Below are 22981 nucleotides of genomic sequence, written 5' to 3'. Positions count from 1 at the left end.
TTACAAGTTCAAAAGTTAAGGACGCTTGGTCTTGAAGTTTGAGTTCCAAATTCAAAAGTTAAGGACATGTAGCCTTGAAGTCCTGAACTTAGAGTTCCAAGTTCAAAAGTTAAGGACATGTAGTCCTAAAGTCCTAAACTTAGAGTTACAGGTTCAAAAGTTAAGGACATGTAGTCCTGAACTTAGAGTTCCAAGTTCAAAAGTTAAGGACATGTAGTCCTGAAGTCCTGAAGTTAAGGACATGAGCAGAAGGGTATTTTCGTCCGGGCAGTTAAAGTTTATTAAAGCAGTGGCTAAAGACTAAAAATATTTTAAACGATAGCTTAAAAGTAAATACATGTGTTATTAGTGGCCAACCGTGCACTTCTTCCAAATTTTGTCGCGTTAATAAGTTTACATTACGTCTAATGTTTTCTAGAGTCCTTTTGTCATATTTGAGATAACCTATAAATAAAAAATATAGAATATTTCTAGTACTTTATTGTTATAATTATTATAATTGATAAGTGAAATTTTATATAACTGACCATCTACCCCAACTTGTTTGATATTGAAGCTTTATTGTTGTTATATTGTTTCAGGAAAAGATCATTTTTAGCCTGTGGCCAAACTAGTTACATCTGGTAGCCTATTTTAAGAGCATGTACAATTTCATTTTTCCTATTGCTTTTGAGTGAGATTAGGCCCAATCCCCCATCTAAATTAGGAAAAAAATAAATAAAAAATAGCATGATTTACAACGACTAATTGAAAATTAGCCACATTTTTAAAAGTAATCGAAATTTAGCCACTTTTATATGTAAAAATAAATTTGAACAAAAATATTCTTAAAATCCGGAAATATTACAGCATAATGTACTGGAGTTTGAATTTCTTTACAAATGAGATTCCAACATAATATGCTGGAATTTCATAATATGTAGGAAGTTTATACGCAGGAGCTCCATAATCTAGCATATTATGCTGAAACTTTTCGTGTTTCAGCTAGGGTATTTTTGTCTAGATTTTATCTTCGCATAAAATAGCGGCTATTTTTTAATGACTTTACAAATCCTGACTATTTTTCAATCACCAGTCCGAAACTGGCTAGCCCATACTATTTTGACTCTGAATTACCATACTGTTGGTTGAGCCCAATCCGTTTAACATCAAATGGCTTAATTCTTATCCAAGCTCGAGAATGGGCCTACCAAATGCAGCCCAAACCCTATCTTTCCCTTTTTCTCCCTGCCTAATAAAACCACTATAAACCTCTTATAAACCCTAACCCTAGTTGTTCCCACTCCACTATCCCAATTCCCACATAATATAAACATTTGGAGTTAGTTACAAAAACAGGGGCTGAGACCAAGAGAGAAGTTCAACCTCAAGCAACTTGTACATGGCGCTGTATCTACTGTACGAGTCGGCGTCTGGGTACGCGTTGTTCTTGGCTCATGGAATTGATGAAATTGGGCAGAACACGGAGGCGGTTCGCAACTCCATCACTGATCTCAATCGGTTCGGGAAGGTCGTAAAGATTGAAGCTTTTAACCCTTTTGAGTCAGCCCTTGATGCCCTCAATCAATGCAATGCCGTTTCTGAAGGTTAACAACTGTATTTTTTGCAGATAGAATTTGTTAATTTTGTTCTCTTTGTTCTTTTGTATAAATTTTATGTATAGTCACGTTTTGGGTGTCTGCATGTGTGGTTTTAGCTCTTTCATTTGATGGGGTTTTCAGTTTGTTTGAGTTTTGGCTGAGGTAGTGACATTGTGGTTGTGCTGCATGGTGACTAAAGTCTCATATTAAAAAAGAGGTATTTTTTAATTGTAGTTTGATTGAAGTAGAAGTGTCTGTTTTTTGGTGTTCCAAGATTTTCATGGGGTCAAACGATAGTGCCTTTGATGTATTGCAGGTTATTGTCAATTACTTCTTTTTATTTGTTGCATTAGCTAGGTCTTTATGCTCCAAAAAACCCCAGTTCTGAAATTCGAAAATTTAGAAGATTGCAATTGCATAGGATTTAAGTTCTATACATGTGCAATGTGTAGAATTCACGCTAGTAATGTGATTTTACTGCTTGTAGATTAACCTACTTTATTTTCCAGGTCATAAATCCACATTCACTACTGATGTTACCTTTAGTTGGGTTTTAAGTAACTTAATAGTGTTAAAATGCTGAGAAAATGTGGGTGTTCCAATTGTCTGACACATTGAGCTACTTGATACTTTCCCTCAGTTTTGTTCTTGTATTTATTGGTCTTACTGGATTTTTGGAATTGTGATTTCAGGGCAAATGACCGAGGAGCTAAGGAACTTCTTGGAGCGAAGTCTCCCAAAAGTCAAGGAGGGTAAGAAGGCTAAGTTCAGTTTAGGATTGGCAGAGCCTAAGCTTGGTTCTCATATCCATGAAGTAACTAAAATTCCCTGCCAAAGTAACGAGTTTATTCTTGAGCTTCTGCGTGGAGTACGCTTGCATTTTGAGAAGTTCATTGAAAACCTAAAGGTTTGTTTTCTTCCTCCATTTACCATGGAGTTTATCCTTGCCATAGTCCACTATGAAGTATCCCTGATTTTTTTCTCTCATCTGTTCAAGTGGTTTGGTTTTTCTATGAATATTGTTTGTTTTGGAATAAAAACAATGGGACAGGCACTTAGCCTGTCATAAATAAAAATAAAATTGAAGGAACAGGCACGCGAGCCTGATGAAATTTGAGAAACTTCAGATAGGTGACTTTTGCTTATTCTTTTGCACCTTTTCTTGTAGCCTGGAGATCTGGAGAAAGCCCAACTTGGTCTGAGTCACAGTTACAGCAGAGCAAAGGTCAAGTTCAATGTTAATCGTGTTGACAATATGGTTACTCAGGCAATTGTCCTACTTGATACTCTTGATAAAGATATTAATACCTTTTCCATGAGAGTCAGGTTTGTTTCTTCGTTGTCTTATCTCCACTTTGTGTGTTGTCAGTTTTAACATGATATATCCATATTATAATCAAGTTGGCACTAATGTAAAGTTACCTTTTTTATGCTTGATTTGTGGTCTCAAATGAATATATTTTGTTCACCCTAGAGAGCATAATTCATGCCTGTAGATGCATGGATAGTCTGATACAGACTTGTAATGTCCTTGCCATTCCTCTATTAGTTCAACTTATTTCTGTAACAGGTATAGCTATAAAGACATCTTAGGCCACTATTCGGTATTAGGTTCAATGTTCTTGCATCGCATACCTTTCTAGTTTCTGCAATACGCATGAAGTATATGTTTGTTCTGAATGCTACCCTCCATTTGATTTCTGATTTATTTCTCCGTCAAATACTTGTTGATGCAGAGAATGGTACTCTTGGCATTTCCCAGAGTTGGTGAAGATTGTCAATGACAATTATCTATATGCCAAAGTTGCAAAATTTGTTGATGACAAATCCCAATTGTCTGAAGACAAAATTCCAGACTTAACAGAAATAGTTGGAGATGAAGATAAAGCGAAAGAAATTGTAGAAGCTGCAAAAGCATCTATGGGTATGAGATTATCATTTCTCAAGTCACAGAAAGGATCAAAGGATGGTTATTCCTTCTGTTAACTTCTTTTGTTCTAATTTCCAGGCCAGGATTTGTCGCCAGTTGACTTGATTAATGTCAAGATGTTTGCACAGAGGGTAATGGACCTTGTCGAATACAGGAAGAATCTTTATGAATATCTTGTTGCTAAAATGCATGACATAGCACCGAATTTGGCTGCTCTGATTGGTGAAGTTGTTGGTGCTCGTTTAATTTCTCATGCTGGTAGTCTCACAAATTTGGCAAAGTGCCCTTCTTCTACCCTTCAGATCCTTGGTGCTGAGAAGGCACTCTTTAGGTAATCTACTCTTGTTAATTCTAGTTTGCACTTGCTGATCGTCTCATATATCAGGTTTTGCAGGTGGGTTGTGGTGCTGAGCCTATTTGGATTATTTTATTCAGCTATATATGATCCCAACATTTTGTCTAATCATATTCTGAGTGTCGATTCCTATCATCTGGTTTCAGGGCCTTGAAAACCAAAGGAAATACACCAAAATATGGACTCATATTCCATTCTTCCTTCATCGGCCGTGCATCTGCTCGTAACAAAGGTCGAATGGCTCGTTATCTTGCAAACAAATGTTCGATTGCTTCTCGCCTAGACTGTTTCTTAGGTCAGTCTTTGTTCCAGCAAACAATTCATTCATTAGTTGATGTTTTTTTTTCTCGTGCAGGATTTTGTTTCTTCCTTTTCTTTTTTTGCTTCACTTCTCATATTTTATCTACAGATACGAGTACTACTACTTTTGGGGAGAAACTCCGTGAACAAGTTGAGGAGCGTCTAGACTTTTATGACAAGGGGGTTGCACCACGGAAAAACATAGATGTGATGAAATCTGCTATTGAAACAGTCGAAGGCAAAGGTGAGTTGTGGGCGAATGAAGCTATTCATCCTAATGAGTTACCATCTGTATACTGAACATTCTAAATTTCCTAAGCTTTGAGGCGAAGATATAGACTAACATTGTTCAAACCAATGGAATTGGTACAAAGTGTACCTGCACAGTGCACATTCTTGACAATGTGTTGCCGATATGATGAAAGTTCTAAACGTTGTATCATGCTGCAGTTGTACTTGTTCAGTAAATGCTACCTAGTCAGACTTTATTTGCATGCATGACTACATGTAGACTAAATATGCTTTTTGCTTATTGGCTGAACATGTTCGAACTAATTCCTAGAATTTTGTTGGATATCCTTGTTTTTGCTTCTGCATTGAGGTTGTATGACACATTTGCGCTGTGCTGCAGATACAGAAATGGATGTTGATGAGCCTTCAGCAAAGAAAAGCAAGAAAAAGAAATCCAAAGTTGAGGTGGTGGAATATGCTCAACCCATGATTGAGGATAACCCACTTGTCACAAATGGTGATGCCTCTGAAGAACCAAAGTCTGAAAAGAAGAAGAAGAAGAAGGAGAAGCGGAAAACAGAACAGGAGCCAGAGCATGAAGAGGATCAGACCAATGGTGTTCCTGAGGATGGAACAGCAAAGAAAAAGAAAAAGAAGAGTAAGGAGGAAAATGGAGAGGAACTCCAAGCTGCAAGCGAAGTTAAAAAGAAGAAAAAGAAGTCCAAAGTCCAAGATGATGAATAAAGATACAATTTTAGCCACCCTTGATCTTCTTATTTTGTTTGTCTTTCTCACCTTGCCTGTATGCTCCGCCCTCAAACTCTTTTTGTAATCCTAGGTATCTGTGTCATCTATTAGTTTTGTTCCTGAACTAAGTTATTGCTAGAGAGAGCCATGTATCAAATGCTCATCTTCTCTATTAACAGATTGGCCTTGGTGATAACTTTCCTTTGATGTGAGGTTGGTTCACTTGGATTTATTTATTGTATCGGTTCTTGTTTAGATCCTTTTTAAAACATAAAATCATGATAAAAAAATCGGAGTTATTGTGAAATCAATCTTGCTAAATTGTTTTTTGTTTTTAGTTAGTCTTTTCAAAGCAGATTAAAATCATGAATAAAGAAAAAATCTATATCGTTAAACTTCATGCTCACTGAATACTTCTGGAGCAGGGCTACCCCAAAAACAACCCTGTTTTTCTTCTTGTTTTTGTGTTTATCGCGGAATCCTAACGATCATTAGCAGTTTCAATAAATCTGATCCGTATATCACATCTGTGTAGTGTATATGGCCAAACTGATTGAATTGAAATTGGAGCCAAAGCTCAAAAAATGTAAGCTCATAATGTATGGAGAAATTCTTGGTTAAAACAAAGAGACGTCAATGTTTAGCTGTGACAGAAATGGCTCCATGAGATCAGGGTATTTGTTGCCAAAGTTCCAAGATTTGTAGATACAAGTATAAAGCTCAGCAGGGATTTGCACAGGCAGGTCCACAGAGTATATTGAAGATGGTATACAATAAATGTAATTGCTGCTTAATAGGTTCCCTAGTTATATTCTGACATATTTCTTTTGAGCGCCTTCTCCAGAAATGGCTCACGAGCAACACGTAGGGGACGATAAGTAGGAGGAAGCCGAACAGAACAAGTATTCTTTGAACTAGCATCTTCCAAAACAACATCCCAAAATGGATTGACAATATCTTTCTCTCCTCTAGCATCTTCACAACTTGGTTCTATTATCTGCACTTTTGGCCCTTCAACATGCAGAATTTTGAGCCCAAACTCTAGAATTGTGATTCCATCTCCTGAGGTAACTGTGATTTCCAGAATATCATCACTGCCCAACTGATTCTCAAGTTTCCAATGGCTTAACCAAATCATTCCTTGTTTCCCTTCCGGAACTCCATAGAACAAGGGCTGGTAAGACCATTTCAAACTCCGAGTTAAGTTATTAACTATAATGCACGGGCAGTCAAAAGTTGATTCATATGGTTTATTTTCCACTGGCCGATATCGAATGGGTCCCCCTTGAGCTTTGCGCATGGCAAGAGGAGCTATTCTGGAAGGTGGAGTTAGGCGTGGGGGCCGGTGAACACTGAGACCAAACGTGGAACGCTTGTACACAATGCAAAAACTCAAGCCTTCAATTCTGGAATTACAAGTAGGTACTTTGAAAGAAGTATGCGATTCCTTCGTGTATTTTGAGCTGAACCAAGAAGGAACATGTTCACCTGGCAGAAAAGTGCTAAAGACACCTGGTTGGTACAGTACCTGCAAAAAGAACAGATGAACTTTTAATTGTTCTTGTCTATGTAAATATTCAAGGTATGTACTTCAACATCAGTATATATATCCCATTATCCTGATCGCCTAAGTAGCACGGACTCTTCATTTGTGGTGCCGCACCTGTGTCGACACTACACCGACACTAATATGGGTGTGGAATACATATACGGTATCTAGCCAATCAACATTAGGTACTTTGACCACAAACTACGGAGAAACTAGAGATAAGATTTGGCATTTTGATTTCTCAAGACAAAAGCTACTGTAGATTTCGAGATGACTACCTACAACTTGAGAATAAAGATTTGAGTTATTGCACTCTAAATGCTACATGTAAGTTTTTCACATAATGTCTGATAATTTTCGCATATTTTTATAGCTCTACTGTTAGATATAGTCGAATCCCCGCATCCATATTCATACCTGGATCCGTAACCCCCAATCTTAAAATTTAGATCATGAAGGATCCGACTTCTAGATCCGCACCCGTATTGGATACCCGCACTCGAGGCCGAGTTAAAGCAAAGAAAGAAGATTATTAACCAAGAAGCAAAATCTGCAGCTTACTGTTCACCAAACTGAAAAGAAAAAAAAAATGACGAGCAAGACATACCTGAAGAACAACTTTCTTTGTCTTCCTTGTTGGAGTCCACCCTTTACCATGAATTTTGTAGTAACTCAGGATATTAGACGTAAGATTGATCATGATATTATCCATAGAAGCCAAGTTCGACAAGCCCAACTTGCACAGCATCTCTGCCTCTGTATTTCTTAAGGGTTCTAACTTGAAATTTCCATCTATTTCAACTAATTTAGCACAATTTGACACAAGCAAATCCTTCAGTCTAGATGATCTTGATTGATATGATATTTTCTCTAACAACCAGCAATTAGTAACATTGAGATGTTCTACATTGGGAAGCCCTATGAGCGATCTGAGCTTTTCACAGCCTTCCACTTCTAGCTTCTGAAGTCCGGTGAGATAAATTATGCCCTTTGGTAGACTGCAAATTGGATTTTCGCTCAAATCTAAGTTTTGCAATAAGGAGAGGCTACTGAAAGCAACTGGAAAAGCATCATCGGATAGATTACAGTTGGCAAGACTCAGAGTAACCAAGGAATTAGGTAAACTAATATGTGAAACTTTAGGACAAATTTTCCCTTTCAGCATCCAGGACCGCAGAAATCCATACCACGGTTGGACATCTTCTGGAGTAGAAATCATTTGGTGAACTGCAATTTCATCAGCATAAAGCTCTCTCAGTGAATCCATTTTATCTAGATTCATCGGAACATATTCAAGATTCGAGCAACCAGAGATATTTAGTGTCACCAGACATTTTAGCATGCAAATGCTATCTGGAAGTCTCTGCAGATTTTTGCAATTTTTGAGATTCAAAAGAATGAGTGATTCTAGACATCAGATGGTCTCATGAAGCTCAATCAAGCTTGTACAATATCGAAGGATCAACTTTTCAAGATTGGGGAGTCCTGAAAAATCAGGTGTTCTTAGAAGCTCGTGGGAATGGCTGAGATCGAAAATCTTCAGATATTTAAGGAACTGAATGACCAAAGATAGAAATGAAAACCGAGTTAAACAAAATTAAGTAAGTTTCTGCTAAAGCTTAAAGAATGAAGCACATAATAACACACCTTGACTCCATGCCAAATCTTCCTCAAGCTGCTACGGTGTAATTCAATCACTACAAGGGTCTCCAGAGGAAAATCAATTGGCATGCATTCAAGTTGCAGCTCAGACCAGCGCAACCATCTTAATCTCTTAGGAAAAACATCAAAAGATCCTTGAAGCTCAACGTGATCGAATTGAAGCAGTCTTAACTTTTGCATATTTGCAAATACATCAGTTTCCAGAACCAGCTCATTTGTGGCTTCTTTGGTGTCTGACAAATGCCATGGAAAAAAATCAAACCTTTTCTGTTTGAATTGAACTCTCTGAGGATTAGAATAGTTGAGAAAGTTTTTTGTTTTGTGTTTCTTGAAATCATTGGCGGAAAAGCTTGAGCTAACTATGTCACTTTCCTTGAGCATATCCATGTCAAGGATAATGCCTTGAATTGTTTGAGTGGCCTATTCAGGTAGAGGAAAGAAAATAATGAGTAAACGCAAGTAGGCATTAAGTAGGGGATGCAAAAAATATGATGAACATAAACAGGTCTTTTCAGCTTGCACTTTTCCCAAACTCTAGACTCAGATTATTACTTTAATATTCTAACCAGGTTCAAAGACCATGATTATTTTTATAAAGTAGTTGTTCATACAAATTCAGACAAGCTTTTTGATTTTTAATACCGAGCATATGTTCACTTTGCTTTAACAAATATTTTCGCACTACCATTCACTATAGGCCCAAAAAAGAAGTGAAGGATACTTAGTGCCCATTTGGACATAAAATTTGATGGAAGATTTTTCCAAAAAAATTCACTTTTTTTCGAAATCAGCGTTTGTTCATATAATTTCCAATTTTCACTTGAAGACGCATTTTGGAAATTTTTTAAAATTTGAAAAACTGTAAAAAGCTGTTTTTCAAAATTTTCACACAAATCACTCACAAAACTTCAAAAACAACCCAAACTGAAATTTAAGTCCAAACACAACTCTAAATTTCAAATACCATTTTTACTTGGAAAAAATTTTCACCATTTTTTCGAATTTTACAATTCTTATGTCCAAACACCTACTTAGAAATGAGAACTTCGACTCCAGAGGACGGATTTAGATATTTTTGGAAGAATAAGAATCATTAGCTCAATAAATGAAATTTTACAAATATTGCTGGTTCAAGAAGATATAAGTGTGAACCAAAGGTGCTCCTCATCTGCAACCCATTTCATTAAACTTAATGAGAACTATGTTAACTACTGAATCAACACGAATAGCACTAATTTTAGCAAATGATCAGCTATCAGTGAAAAACAACTTAATTTCATTGAATCCCTACTATAAGAGCCATATAAGAGAGCATTCCTTACACGGTTCTGGATTAACACATTAAAGGAATCCTTTGAACGCCATAGTCTAGAGCGTTTCCCAGGCTCCACTGGTGATTCTTGGCGAACAATGTCCCTTCCCATATCTCGAATCATTTGATGCATAATCAACATGTTAGACTTACCAACTTTTATAAAATTTCTGTCAATGAGATTCTCAATTCCAATTACAGTGTAAAAGTTGCACCTATTGAGAATAGCTACTGCTAGATCTCTGTCCTTCCCAATGAAAAAGCAAGCTAGGTGGAGAAATAAATTTTTATCATGATCATCCTCCAGAGATTCGTAACTTATTGTTAATTTCCTGAGAATTTGATGGTTCGGAATTGTCTCCAATTTCTGTATTGTACTTTTCCAAATGTCTATGTTTCTTCCTGCCAAAGTAGCACCAAGAACTTCAAGTGCTAATGGAAGTCCTCCACAATGGATTGCTACTTGTTCTGAACACATTTCAAAACCTTTAATAGGACAAACTTGACCAAATGCATGCCAACTTAAGAGCTCAACCGATTCATCTCTGTTCAAAGCTTCAAACTCATAAATCTTATGCACATCAAAAGGCCTAAGCAATCTCTTGTTCCTAGTTGTCACAATGACTTTACTACCAGGATATAACAAGTCCTTCATTCCCAGTAGAGCATCCAATTGATCACGGTTATCTACATCATCAAGAACAAGAAGGATTCTTTTACACCTCACAGCATCTCTCATCTCAGTCATTCCCTCATCCACCGAAAACATAGCTTTCTTCTTTCTTTTGCAAATATCAGAAAGAAATTGCCTTTGAAGAGTAACTAAACCTTTACGGTGTGTTGAATTTTCTCTAATGTTGGACAAAAAGCTGCTACCATCAAACTTACTGAAGTTCAAATTATACACATACTTTGCCATTGTTGTCTTACCTATTCCACCGATGCCACAAATAACAAGAGTGTCAACATCAGTAGATCCATCCTCGAGCCATGAGTCAATCTTTTCAACACGCCGTTCTATTCCAATCAGATGAGGGCAAATATACAGGACTGGCCTGCTCAGTTTATTCTCAACCACTTTAAGAATCTTCTGGATGAATTTGGACACGTGTCTGAAATTGTTTAACAAAATGGAAAAGGAACCAACGAAAAGTTACTCATTAAGTTTTTGGAATCGAGAACCAAATCTTGCTACACGAATGATGGAAACACAGAGGCCTAATAGAGTGTACAGAAACCGTTACTAGAAGGATTAAAGGGCAGCCCGTTGCACAAAGCATCCCGCACGCAGGGTCGGGGGAAGGGCCGCACCCCCAGGAGTGTGATGTATTAAGCAATTAGAAGGACTAAGATAAAAATATATTAAGCAATTAGAATAAAGATAATGGTATGGAAAAGTCTAATACAGACTAGAGCTTCTCCTTTGTCCACAAGGAAGTGAAGACAAAACTGGAACCAAAAGGTCTTTCTTTTTTGTATATCTTTTTACATTGAAGTACCATCTTGTTTAGAAGCACTTCTTGTTTTCCCATTTCACAAGGTGAGTGTTTACATGGTAACAATTGAAATGTTTAGAACTCTAGTGTTTGATTGAGAGCCATACTTGCTTTAAGTCTGTAGATGTCTGGGCACAGATCTTGGAATATCAAGCATAGAAGACACTCAAAGTTTCCATCAATTTAAGTTACTACTATATTGGCATATCTTTGACAGGATGTGACTATTACGTAAATCATCTTCCCCTTCGTAATTTCGTTTAATGACAGCCCGATGCACAAAGCATCCCGCGTTTATGTATGGTCCGGGGAAAGACCGCACCTCAAAGGGGTGTGATGTAGGCAGCCTACCCTGATGCAAGCATCGATGGCTAATTCGCTCGAACCCGTAACCTATAGATCACACGGCGACAACTTTTCTGTTGCTCCAAGGCTCCTATTCTCATAATTTAGTTTAATACTCAAGAAAAATGTCACAAGTGTATTTAAAGTTAGTGAACTCACCCATCAGCTTGGTTTTGTAAGACCATTCCACCCAAGTCTGCAACTTCTTTGAGTGCTTCCTTCCATTTTCTAACCCTGGAATTCCCCTCATTTTCACTTTGATTCCCTCCCTGATTTTCATGCCTATCAAATGCTTCTCCAATTCTCCCCTTCTGTTTCCTAACATCAGAAGGATCCACGTGGTAAAATATGGGCAGAACTGCACGTCTTGCCATCCTTTTACAATCCAAGATCATTACCAACTCATCAAGACACCAACTTGAACACACATAATCATTTGAGAAGACAATAACTGAAACCCCAGATTCTTTAATACCCTTTTGCAATTTTAACTTGATTTCTTTACCTCCCTCATTTTCATCACCACAGCTTCTTAATGTTACAAAACCTGCTCCCACCAGAGCTTCATAAAGATGATCTGCAAAATTATTGCCGGTGTCTTTCGCATTGAAACTCAAGAACACTTGAGATCTCAGTTCAGTAGACATAGAGCAAAGCTCAAGAAACTGGAATTGATGATTTGAGGCTAAAAAAAATTACAGCTAAAGTTTACATAAAGAAGGTGGGGAGAGGGAAAGTCAACGTTTTACCAAAGAAATAACAAAAACAGAGACTTTCAGACTTTAGGATTATTGTTTTGTGATTGTCCTCGGATGTGCGTGCGTTCTTTTTATCAATTTATTACTCAAATAATCACGCTGACCGTCTAAAATTATGGACTAAAGTTATTTTTCTTTCGTTTATAAATAACTCAGATTTTTCCTATTGCACACACATAATTACTTATCAAACTTTTCCGTAAAAAAATATGACTTAACAGTTCACATAAACTTTTTATATTTTTTGACCAAATAAAATAATTAACACCCAAACAAAATATAGTAAATTTACTTGTACACCCAATTCAATACACTAGAAATAAAATTCACGACTAAATAAAATTAAACGTTAAAACGCATGCATGTGGTAAATGCATCTCTTCTTCTTCTTATAAAAACATTTTTTTTTCTCATGGTTTTACTCTAGTTTTATAAAATAATAATAAGTACGAGGTTTAGGACGAAGGACTAGAGTGACGGGTATTCTTTTCCCAATGACTTATATTTTTTTTTTTTCCCGATTTTTCTTCTACTTTTTATAAAGTAATAATGGGTGCGAGATTAAGGACTAGAGTGAAATCATGGGAAAAAATTATTTTTTATAAGAAGAAGAGAGATGCAGATGCGTTTAACGTTTGACTTTATTTAGTGGTTGGATTTTTTATTTTTAGCGGGCTGAGTGTTAATTATTTTATTTGGTCAAAATATCCATATGGACTGCCACGTCATATTTTTCACCGAAAAGTTTGATAATTCTAGTTGAGTGACCATTTGTGTGCAATAGGAATAGCTGAATGACTTTTTGTTACAAATGAAAGAAAAGTGACTTTAGTCTATAATTTTAGATAGTCGAGTGATCGTAATTGACTCTCTTTCTATTGGTATGCTATTCATTGCAACGTTAGAAAACATTTCAATAGTGACTAATTTCTAAGATTTAATATAAATTGTATAATCTTTAATTTTGTGAAGAATGTGATGCAAATAATAGGAAGCAAATTGTAAAACATGGAAAGCAGTGCATTGTTAAGAGACAACTTGTTAAATTAATCACCACCTTCTTTTATAATCTTCTTTTTTTATGTGATGCAAATTAATTTTTGTAATTTTTGTCCTTTGGAAATTCAACTCTCAGCAACAAGGTGTTCAACTAGCCAAAAGCCAACCATTTGAATGACTAAAATTTCCAAATTCGGAGTATATTATTTCACCGTATACGGAAAAGGAGGTACAGGCGTACAACTAATTATTCTTAAGATGCTATTAGAGATTAACCAGTACTTATTGTGTTATAAAAGTTTGAACTAAAATCTTAGTAACTTCAATCTTTAGGATAATTCAAATTATTTTTGTCCCGAAAAATTAAACAAAAAAGATTTGTAAAAATAATGCAAATTCAGAACTCCCATGTTGGCTTATTTCCAATATATCTCAATCACTTAACTATTTTATTGATGACATAAGAAGATAATTTTACAAAGTTAAATTACGCGTGAATATATTTTTTTTTGCGAGGTTGTGTTTTCAGAGCATAGAACCCAGTGAGCAAGAAGACGACTGGGAAGTCACCACGTGGCTCTCAACTTTACAGTAACACCATCCTTTAATACTAGCCCTCTCCGCACCTCTTTCTTTCTTCTCTTCACTTTCGAGCTTATTAGGCTTCTCGAGGGTTTTATCTCAAGGGCCTGTACATTACACCTAAGGTAAACTTTCTGTTTGTTAATTTGCTGCATTTGTTTTAGTGAGTGAAACGCCAGATGGTAAAGCTTCAGTGTTTGCTTTATCTTACTTAATTGTTTGATGGGTTTTCAAGGGACAATCAAAATTTTAGTCGGTTAAAGTGTTGTGGCGTTGGGAGTTCTTTTTAAATCTTTAGTACATTTTGTGGTTTGAGAATGTTGTATTCCTAGCTTCTTGAAACTGTGAATTGCTAGTAAATCAAGTCTCTTGTATAGATTTCTTCTGTTGTAACTACTTAAGTCATTACTTATGAGTTCCCTTTTTAATTTAACTTAGTTTTAGCGCGATTCTTGTTTTTTAGCGGAAAAGAGTTCTTTTTAGATTTGTAAGTATAATATACTTGATTTCTTGGTCAATTGAAGTGTTTCACTTTCTCAAACGCATTTTTGTTAATTTTAGCAACATCTTTCTACAGTCTGTTCTGTCATGTGGCCTACAAAATTATCTATTGATCTTAGAATTTGGTGTTACTTTGCGAGCATCTTCTTGATATCATTTTGGTTGATATTCAGATTCTTTTTTTAGACAGAGAGATTCAGATATTTGCTTTATGTTAATCTGTAATCGTCGGTGATGTCTCCAAATTGTTCATTCTATCATTGCTGCCATCTATTAGGTCTTTTTTTGTGTGGAGGATTTTGGTTGTTGTTAAGTGAAAGGGATTTTCTAAATATGTATGTATACAATGATACCAGTTGATATGATTTTGGTTTAAGTCCTTGCTATCTCACAATGCATTGATCTTATTAAGTATTTATCTGTGTCTTTTGCCTGTAGCAGCTGCAGTAGCCTTTGGGTATACCTTCTCTGTTACTATTATGGATAATTTCAGAGGTTTTGGGTTGGGCAAAGCATTTAGGAAACAGAGGACTAATCTGTATCGCCGGCCTCAAAATGAGTCCCAGATGCTTCTGGATTGTCCTGACAATTCATCAATTTCATCAACGCCGCAATCTGATAGTTTGAGCAGAGCATCCAGTCATGACATTGTTGATTATGGTAATATTTCAGGAGCATCATATAGTAACCTCAGTGGCACGGAGACTGCCATGAATCAAGGTGTGGAAGATGGAAACTCTGGAGACTTCCGTTCCAGTGATACTGAACAAAAGGATGGTCAGATAGATATGAACAGATTTAGTGAGGGATACGTCACAGCATCTCATATAGAAGATCCCCAAATAAGCGGAACTGTGATTTGCAATAACCATTCTGGACTGCATGGCATAGTATCAGATGGAGCTGGGAGTGACAATAAAGTCAAGACAGTGAAACTCAAGGTTGGCGGTGTTACAAGAACAATACACACTTCTGTTGCTGGATCCTCTTCAACAAAGTCTTCCTCCTCTTCAGATGCTCCCCAACCATGGCAACCAAAGGTCATTATTCATTGACCTGTTGTTAGCACTCCATTGCACACATTTCATGCTATATGAAACTTTAGTAAACACATCATACTGACTGGGGATGCACCTTGGTCTAACACTAAAGAAATGGTGTTGCTTACCATTGGTATTTACCAGATGTTGCATAGAAGATTGTAACCTAAATGGTCTTGGTCTAAGGTGCCAGATTAAGGCTCTGGTCCTAAAGGGCATGGGTTCAAATCCCATGTGTTAAACATAACCTAATGCATGCCAGGATCTGCCTTACAGAAAACGTACCTGATGCGGAAGACACTATTGTAAAGAAACAATGAAAGCCTTGTAGCAAAAGTTGTTTCTCGCCCCTTGCCCTAACTTACGTTACCGTTTAGTTACAAACTTTCTCTATCTTGTCTTGAATGAGCTTGTCATGTTGAAAGTTCTCTAGAGCTTCGTAGTCTGTCCTGTCAGCAACTCTTGAGCTTCTTTAAGTGGTTTTCTTTTTTTCATGGCTGCAAAATCCAAGTTCGTGGCCTGTGGGGACATCAGCTTGCAGTCTCTTTCCCTTGATAAAAGTTTAAACTTAAAAGCCACCAGCTAAGTCCATAAGAATGTGACCGTCCCCCCCCCCCCCCCAAGACCGAAAAGAAGACATTTATTAGATTTCTTGGCGTACTGGTGATTAGTGTCGGCAGAGGCTAATTTGAGGTCTGCTTTTCATATTTTGTAGGAGAATACAGGTGGACATCATCCCTCTTATACTGGCAAGGCAATTGGCTTACGAGGTATCCCCTGGAAGGATTTTGCTAAAACTGGTTTTAGCATCAGGAGAGTGGATTCCTTGCAGGATCAGTTACCTGGGCAGATTGCCCCTTTGAAACAATTTAGAAAATATAAACCAGTTCATAAAAGCAAACCTGTGCTTAAAAGACATTTATCAGATGATGAAGAAGATGATGATGATGATGAGATCCGTTACCTGGAGAAGCTCAAGTCTTCCAAGTACTCTGCTATTTATAGTGCTGGCTATGAGGGTGTTGATGAACCTGGAAGTAAAAAGGAACGGAAGATATCAAGGGTGTTAAGTCAAACTACCAATGGTTATGGTGCAGGTATTAGTGATTACAACTCGCTCAAAGCACGTAAAGGGATGAAGAAATCCAAATCAGCTAGAGAATCTCAGGATACTGACTCTGAAGAAGGAGCGGTGCTTTCTGATACTGAGTTAGAACCCAAGAAGAAGCAACAACGAAAGGAATTCATTGATTTCTCAGTGGATGGTGGGACAAAACTGGCTGTCACTACTCGCCAACAGGCAATTCAAACTGGAAAAGATATTTCTTCCAGCGCAGGCTTGAGTGCAATTGGATTCCCGCATGGGCTTCCACCTCCACCACCTAAAAGTATGTTTCCCTGTCTTCTGTGGATTACATGCTTTAGCTCAGGATCAGCTGGTAAATTCATTTTGATCTGTTTGCAGAACAAAAGGAGAAGCTATCTGAAGTGGAGCAGCAGTTGAAGAAAGCTGAGGCTGCACAAAGACGGAGAATGCAAGCTGAAAAGGCTGCTCGAGAGTCTGAGGTTTATACCTCTTGCTCTAGTTTATGTGCTTATGTTGATATAGCTTCCGTACAGCTATGTAAGTTCTTTACATGTATTGATTTTTACAGGCTGAAGCAATAAGGAAAATCCTTGGTCAAGATTCTAATAGGAAAAAGCGAGAAGATAAACTTAAGAAGCGACAAGAGGAGTTAGCACAGGTGAGATGCAGCACAAGTCGAGCATCTTGAATTTCAAAGTTTATTGTAGCCCCTTCTACTTTATTGTTTTTGGCAATTCCATAGGATTTATTAAAAGGGAAGCCCAGTGCACAAAGTATTCTGCGTTCACGTAGAGTCCGGGGAAGGGGGCGCACTCAAGGTATGTGATGTAGACAGCCTACCCTAATGCAAGCATTAGTGGCTACTTCCATGGCTCGAACCCGTGATCTATAGGTCATACGGAGACAATTTTACCATTGTTTCAAGGCTCCCCTTCTTCCGTAGGATTTATTACGGGTCAAAATTTTAGCAATTAACATATTCGCTGCTGCTTTCATTTTTTCTTCCTTCTTGCCTTTTTCATTTCTTCTCCTCTCCCCCTTGACCATCTATGGGAATGGTTCCTTTTAGTTCATTCCTTTCTCTGGTCGCCGTCCATAGTAATGGCAAGAAGTATCTTCTTCTTCCCTTCAGCCACTCCTGCTCCTTGCTGCTTAAAATAGTCTTCCATTGTCTTTTAAAGTGTCTATGACATCCTTCAATGAGCACATCTGGATCATGTGTGGTCATTTCATGCACTTCTAGAATTAGAGAAGAAGCTGTTAATATTTAGAGAGAGTAATTTCTTGATAAGGAGTCAAACGCTACAATGTTAAGCTTTCTTCTGCACTCCACTCTTTATTATATATCACAAATTTTCTTTTGCACATATGTTTATTCATTCAGGAAAGGAATGCAACTGCTACTGCACTGTCATCTAGTACTATCAGATGGGTCATGGGTCCTTCTGGTAATGTTGTGACATTTCCTAATGAGATGGGACTCCCGAGCATATTTGAGCCTAAGGCTTGCAGGTGATATATTCTTTAGAACGAAATGCTTATTCGTGAAGTTTGGATGCTTAGAGTCGTTAGCTTGCGGACCTTTTTCCAATATTCAAGTTTTCCCCCTTGTGTAACACTGATCACTAACTTATGTTACCTTTTATTTGGGGTTTTATCTGGCTTTTCAGCTATCCTCCACCTCGCGAGAAATGTGCTGGTCCATCTTGTATGAATACGTATAAATACCGAGACTCCAAATCAAAACTTCCTCTCTGCAGTCTCCAGTGCTACAAAGCAATACGTGAGAAGATTCAACCTCTGAGTGCTTGTTGATTGTGCTGAGCTCCTCCGGACCTTATACTGATAGGTACTTGGCCTATTTTTTGTAGAGAATCATGTGGTGGATGTTTTGCATACCATCTTATGATTCTTATCTCATACTTCTGCTGGCATAATCTATCGCTTCAGCTGGAGTTGTTCGTAGTAGTGTACAGTATCGAACCAGCAAAGCTGGTTACATTAGATTATATATGACTTTAGTCGATCCAGTTATCATAACTGGCATTGAAAACAGGGACTTAAGGTCTAAGCATTTTGAGTCGAATGGTAGTTTAAATGCAGTCAAATACTTTGAAGTCGAATGTCAATCTAAATACTGTCATGCTGTGAATACACTTTTTGATGCTGTAATCCTTTCCTTCAACAGTTCAAGGGAGGAGGTCCTGTGTGAAAAAAAAAAATATTAACGAGGGTCTGTGCATCTATTCTCCCGAATTTTGTCCTTTTCTCCAGAATATTCTATCATAGAATTTTTTTTTCTTTTTCGGCACTATAATTTTGTTAAGTAAATTTATAAAATTTACTGAACTGACTTCAATATTAACTTTATGCTTTAATTTGACAATGTACAAATGTCTCTTTACCTACATTTTTGTCCATGTGCAGTTTGATGAGTTTCATATATGATCATATGTCACAAGTATTCATTAACCCAAGTCTCTGCAAAACTATAGGTAATTGTAAATATATCGTACTTAAAAATTTTGATTTCTCCTATTACCATTATTTGTTCAAATACATCATACCTTCGACATCTTAAATTTAACATCTCACAGCACTGGTAGATTTATCCATGGGTTTGCAGATTTGGCAGAAACTACTATTCTGGGGTCAAACCAGATATGTGTGAAAACAAGTGTAAGCAATCAGATATAATATTTCACAACTCAATCTCTCAATTCTTGATTCACCCATGTCTCCGAGGCTATACTTGGTTTACATGTGGGATTAAATGCAGAATTGGTAGTACAATGTGCATTTAACACATGGACGGATATATAGTAGTATAAGTTATCGATTAGGTCGAACCCGATAGCTTTGGCGCATATCCTATATGTGTTGAGAAAATCTATTGTATTTCTAACTCGGCCACTCAAAGAGTCAATGCGTTCAATGACATTCTGAACTTATAAAATTTAAATTTTCGATCCGCCTTTGATTTAACATGTTTAGGTTATCCTATCGTGGAATTTTTGGCTGTACAATATTAAGCATGTACAATATTAAATAAGAAAACGTTAGTGTGCTTAATAACGATCCTCCAACAAATCGAGCCTTTAAGGACTTGGTCTTATTAGCATTCCTACTTCACATAGTCAATCATTAGCATAAGTGTTGAATTATGGTTGAATGATAGAGTATGAGATTTGTGGTCTATATATGGAAGGAATGGGGGTTGGTGAGGATCGGAGGTCCAAATTCAAGTATAGTTTTCTTTCAATTCATGTTCTTGATATTTAATAGAGTGGGCAATGGGGCAGTTGAGGCATGTTCATGTAACATCACTTCATGGCCACCTTTTTAGGTTATCCTCCTCTAACTAATTTATAGTACATAAATTTATTTTGGCCTAAACACTATGAACTATAATTAAGTTTTTATTTTATATCCATAGTTTTAAAGGAATAACACTATTTTCGAATAGTAGAAGTATCCTTATCAACCTGTAAATAGAAATACTACTTTCTGCTATGCAAATGCCTTCATAGACTCTCTCGTGCAGTAGAATTTTTAGCCGTATATATATATATATATATATATATATATATATATACTATTTGGCTAATAGTTTAGTTGTTCCTCTGAGGAATTCAATCTGGGCAGCTAGAAAAGGAGAGGGGCGGTGTGTACAAGGCCGCGCCCTGGAAGGAATTCACCGCTCTATGGCTGACCGCCAAATCAAAATGAGATGGGACGGCCGTTCAGAGACCGCAGTGGGACTACCATAGGAAAGCCCTTCCAATTTTCACCGATTCCGGCTTACCTTCCAAAGTCAAACGGTTGTTCTTCTTTCTTCTACACATGCGACGGCGACAGAGAAGAGGGGCCAACTTCTTTCTCCTTTGCCTTGCTCAATCTTCCTTTTCGTTGTGGTGCTTCAGGATTTTAATGTACTGCGTCTAAGATCAGAACGAGCTTGCCAGCGGACCACTACCATCCCATTCTTGAGTGAGTTGGAGAGCACCATCTTATCCACTGAACTAGCTAGAAGCTATCGCTTCGGGTCGAAGCACTAGTGAATGCTTGTACTTTGCGCACACACCCAAAAAACAAATGAAAGAAAATTAAGATTTAAATTGAAACTAATACCTATCGCTCTCGTAATGTTTCAATTGAAAAATTAAATGTAAGAAGTCTCCCTCGTGGCACATTGACTTGGAGTATCGTTTATTTATTGATGGCTGTTTATGTGTCTAGTAATGCAATTTGGCTGCTTGCTTTTGGAGGTTATTTGGTACTAAAACAAATCTAATCTATTGTGTCATAACTTTGGTACTCACGCTGATGTTTTCTTGAAATCATATATATATATATATATATATATATATATATATATTGCGTTTCTCCAGATTCTATTTACATGTCTAAATCTTTTATTAGGTGGCGAAAGCAACATTTACATTTAATGCTGAATAAGAAGGGCTGGTTTATATTGTTTTGTTTAACATTATTTTTCAAGTTTAGGTTTGTGATTTTAATCAGGCAAAGACAAAGAGGACACCAAAAAAAAAAAAAAAAAAATAGAAGAAGATGGTCAACGAGGTCTAATTTTAAATGTCCTTGTAATATATATAAACTCTCAGTTTCAAGGTTGAGGTGAAGGTTTATATTTTAGTCAATCAGTGGGACCAAAGTATATGACTTTTCTCTCCACCTGCTCAGGGTAACATAGATTACATTTAATTTAGTAATTTTTAATTTCACTATTTCCTCTGTCTCCAGCGTACCAACAATTGTATAATTACTCCATTATTTACTTAATCTGGATAAGAAATACTCCATTATTTAGTAATCTTTCTATGGTACACATTCTCCATTTCTTAAATGATTGGCTGGGTAACCATTTCACCGAGGGTACAGTGTCAAAGTCGCATTAAAGCGCATGGATTACAGTTGGTGCAATAAATATAATCAGCTTCAGTTTTTATGTAATCATCTCTATTTATTGATTTAAAAATCTTTAGTTTGGCGTTAAAATAATATAACTAAAGTTATATCCTCCTGTTGAGTAGGAATTTGTCCTTTTCGAACATGTTCCAAAAATATCATATTTTCTACTGAAAAGTGCTTGGTTATAGTGAATTTTTGGTTTACTGAAAATAAATTGATACTTATCCCTGCCAACAACGAGAGAGTAAATTGAAGAGTTTTGCATGTAAAAAAATGTGCTACATAAAAAATTACTAAGAGTTTTTTATATTAGTATTTTCCAATTTACTTTACTGGTCGATAAGAAAGTAAAGTCATAAATTGGTAAGAAATGCTATTATACGTAATATTTTCATAATTGATAAATGACTCAACGTATTGAATAATTTTTTAGTGAGGAATTATTTTGCAGTTGAAATACAATTATAGACTCTTAATATGTGACCATATAGTACAGAACATGATAATATTGTTGTAAAAGTATTGGATTATGGAGAATAAGATTAACTTGCAGCGTGTTAAGGATACTGTCCTTAATTAAAGATATTTTGCCACACAGTGATAGATAAAATTGGGCGTATCCCCCAAGATTCAATAAGCTCTTCCAGTTATTAAACTGCGAACAAAACTAGCAGAAAACTCAGGAAAGAAACCCAACATATAGGAGGAAAAGATGATTCATAAAGTTATATTAGAAAGTGTGTCTTTAGCTCTCCACAACAACAACAACAACATACCCAGTAAAATCTCACTAGTGGGGTCTGGGGAGGATAGAGTGTATGCAGGCCTTACCCTTATCCTGGAAGGGTAGAGAGGCTGTTTCTGGGAGACCATCGGCTCAACAGAAGAGGCAATAATATCAGAAAAGAAACGAAAGAAGAGATTTGTAACAACAAAAGAAGCCAGAGAAGTAATAAAATCATCTTAAGAGACACCAAATAAGTGAAAGGGAGTGCAATAACACAATACTATGCAAAACAATAAAATAGTGTGAACACATAGACCGCTAACAGACATAGACAAAACTCTACCAGACTACCCGATACAAAGAGGTAAAAACTATCTAGTACCACCTAGCCTACAACCCTAATGCTCGACCTCTACACGTTCCTATCAAGAGTCATGTCCTCACAAATCTGAAGTCGCACCATGTCCTGCCTGATCACCTTGCCCCAATAATTCTTAGGCCTCCCTCTACCTCTTCTCATGCCTGCCAAAGCCAACCGCTCACACCTCCTAACCGGGGCATCTATGGTTCTCCTTCGCACGTGCCCGAACTATCTAAGTCTCGCTTCCCCCATCTTGTTGTCCACCGGAGCAACGCCCATCCTCTCCCGAATATCTTCATTCCTTATCTTATCCAGTTTAGTAAGCCTGTACATCCATCTCAACATCCTCATTTCGGCTACTTTCATCTTCCGGATTTGTGGATTCTTAATTGGCCAACACTCAGCCCTATATAACATGCCGGCCTAACCGCCGCTCTGTAGAACTTACGTTTGAGTTTCGGTGGCACCTTCTTGTCATAAGACTCCA

The 22981-nt window shown here is 37.0% G+C and overlaps 4 protein-coding genes across 8 annotated transcripts; 2 read left to right on the top strand and 2 right to left on the bottom strand.

The window, feature by feature from the left end:
• The first annotated feature begins 1264 nt into the window (after positions 1-1264).
• Positions 1265-5398, top strand: LOC109242664 (nucleolar protein 56-like). The gene is made up of 8 exons (XM_019409504.1): positions 1265-1586; positions 2273-2487; positions 2749-2906; positions 3317-3504; positions 3589-3841; positions 4012-4160; positions 4275-4409; positions 4797-5398. Exons 1-8 carry the CDS (start codon positions 1382-1384, stop codon positions 5138-5140), a joined length of 1647 nt encoding a protein of 548 aa, XP_019265049.1. The 5' UTR covers positions 1265-1381; the 3' UTR covers positions 5141-5398.
• A 284-nt stretch (positions 5399-5682) lies between these two features.
• Positions 5683-8099, bottom strand: LOC109242663 (disease resistance protein TAO1-like). The gene is made up of 2 exons (XM_019409503.1): positions 7300-8099; positions 5683-6671 (listed from the first exon to the last, which is right to left on the bottom strand). Exons 1-2 carry the CDS (start codon positions 8032-8034, stop codon positions 5946-5948), a joined length of 1461 nt encoding a protein of 486 aa, XP_019265048.1. The 5' UTR covers positions 8035-8099; the 3' UTR covers positions 5683-5945.
• On the bottom strand, positions 8085-12288 carry LOC109242662 (TMV resistance protein N-like). 2 transcript variants are annotated; one of them, XM_019409501.1, is made up of 4 exons: positions 11667-12288; positions 9677-10778; positions 8340-8774; positions 8085-8247 (listed from the first exon to the last, which is right to left on the bottom strand). In XM_019409501.1, the coding sequence occupies exons 1-4, from the start codon at positions 12152-12154 to the stop codon at positions 8107-8109; spliced, it is 2166 nt and encodes a 721-aa protein (XP_019265046.1). In that variant the 5' UTR covers positions 12155-12288; the 3' UTR covers positions 8085-8106. The 2 variants fall into 2 exon arrangements, with proteins under 2 accessions (XP_019265046.1, XP_019265047.1); XM_019409502.1 differs by having other exon boundaries at positions 8097-8177.
• A 1465-nt stretch (positions 12289-13753) lies between these two features.
• Positions 13754-19414, top strand: LOC109242661. Of its 4 annotated transcripts, none has more exons than XR_002070424.1 (9): positions 13754-13971; positions 14789-15387; positions 16103-16775; positions 16853-16953; positions 17043-17132; positions 17859-17986; positions 18145-18323; positions 18902-18969; positions 19101-19414. XR_002070424.1 is itself a non-coding variant. In XM_019409498.1 (7 exons), the coding sequence occupies exons 2-7, from the start codon at positions 14827-14829 to the stop codon at positions 18287-18289; spliced, it is 1698 nt and encodes a 565-aa protein (XP_019265043.1). In that variant the 5' UTR covers positions 13754-13971; positions 14789-14826; the 3' UTR covers positions 18290-18777. The 4 variants fall into 4 exon arrangements, 2 of the variants coding, with proteins under 2 accessions (XP_019265043.1, XP_019265044.1); XR_002070425.1 differs by having other exon boundaries at positions 19072-19414; XM_019409498.1 differs by lacking the exons at positions 18902-18969; positions 19101-19414 and having other exon boundaries at positions 18145-18777.
• Positions 19415-22981: the final 3567 nt, after the last annotated feature.

Source organism: Nicotiana attenuata, unplaced genomic scaffold (assembly GCF_001879085.1).
Source record: "Nicotiana attenuata strain UT unplaced genomic scaffold, NIATTr2, whole genome shotgun sequence".
In the NCBI taxonomy this organism is placed as follows: domain Eukaryota; kingdom Viridiplantae; phylum Streptophyta; class Magnoliopsida; order Solanales; family Solanaceae; genus Nicotiana; species Nicotiana attenuata.
This window is presented reverse-complemented; position numbering and strand designations above follow the sequence as displayed.

What these genes read in the sequence shown, in the direction of transcription:
- LOC109242662 (XM_019409501.1), bottom strand. Translation starts at nt 12,154, where the DNA reads ATGTCTACTGAACTGAGATCTCAAGTGTTCTTGAGTTTCAATGCGAAA. An exon ending in ATGTGTTAATCCAGAACCGT is followed by an intron (nt 8,775 to 9,676) that starts GTAAGGAATGCT and finishes CTACCTGAATAG; the next exon opens with GCCACTCAAACAATTCAAGG. An exon ending in AGATTTGGCATGGAGTCAAG is followed by an intron (nt 8,248 to 8,339) that starts GTGTGTTATTAT and finishes TTGGTCATTCAG; the next exon opens with TTCCTTAAATATCTGAAGAT.
- LOC109242661 (XM_019409498.1), top strand. Translation starts at nt 14,827, where the DNA reads ATGGATAATTTCAGAGGTTTTGGGTTGGGCAAAGCATTTAGGAAACAG. An exon ending in TCCACCTCCACCACCTAAAA is followed by an intron (nt 16,776 to 16,852) that starts GTATGTTTCCCT and finishes ATCTGTTTGCAG; the next exon opens with AACAAAAGGAGAAGCTATCT. An exon ending in TTTGAGCCTAAGGCTTGCAG is followed by an intron (nt 17,987 to 18,144) that starts GTGATATATTCT and finishes CTGGCTTTTCAG; the next exon opens with CTATCCTCCACCTCGCGAGA.
- LOC109242664 (XM_019409504.1), top strand. Translation starts at nt 1,382, where the DNA reads ATGGCGCTGTATCTACTGTACGAGTCGGCGTCTGGGTACGCGTTGTTC. An exon ending in AGTTCATTGAAAACCTAAAG is followed by an intron (nt 2,488 to 2,748) that starts GTTTGTTTTCTT and finishes CTTTTCTTGTAG; the next exon opens with CCTGGAGATCTGGAGAAAGC. An exon ending in TGAAACAGTCGAAGGCAAAG is followed by an intron (nt 4,410 to 4,796) that starts GTGAGTTGTGGG and finishes GCTGTGCTGCAG; the next exon opens with ATACAGAAATGGATGTTGAT.
- LOC109242663 (XM_019409503.1), bottom strand. Translation starts at nt 8,034, where the DNA reads ATGCTAAAATGTCTGGTGACACTAAATATCTCTGGTTGCTCGAATCTT. An exon ending in CAAAGAAAGTTGTTCTTCAG is followed by an intron (nt 6,672 to 7,299) that starts GTATGTCTTGCT and finishes TTCTTTTTGCAG; the next exon opens with GTACTGTACCAACCAGGTGT.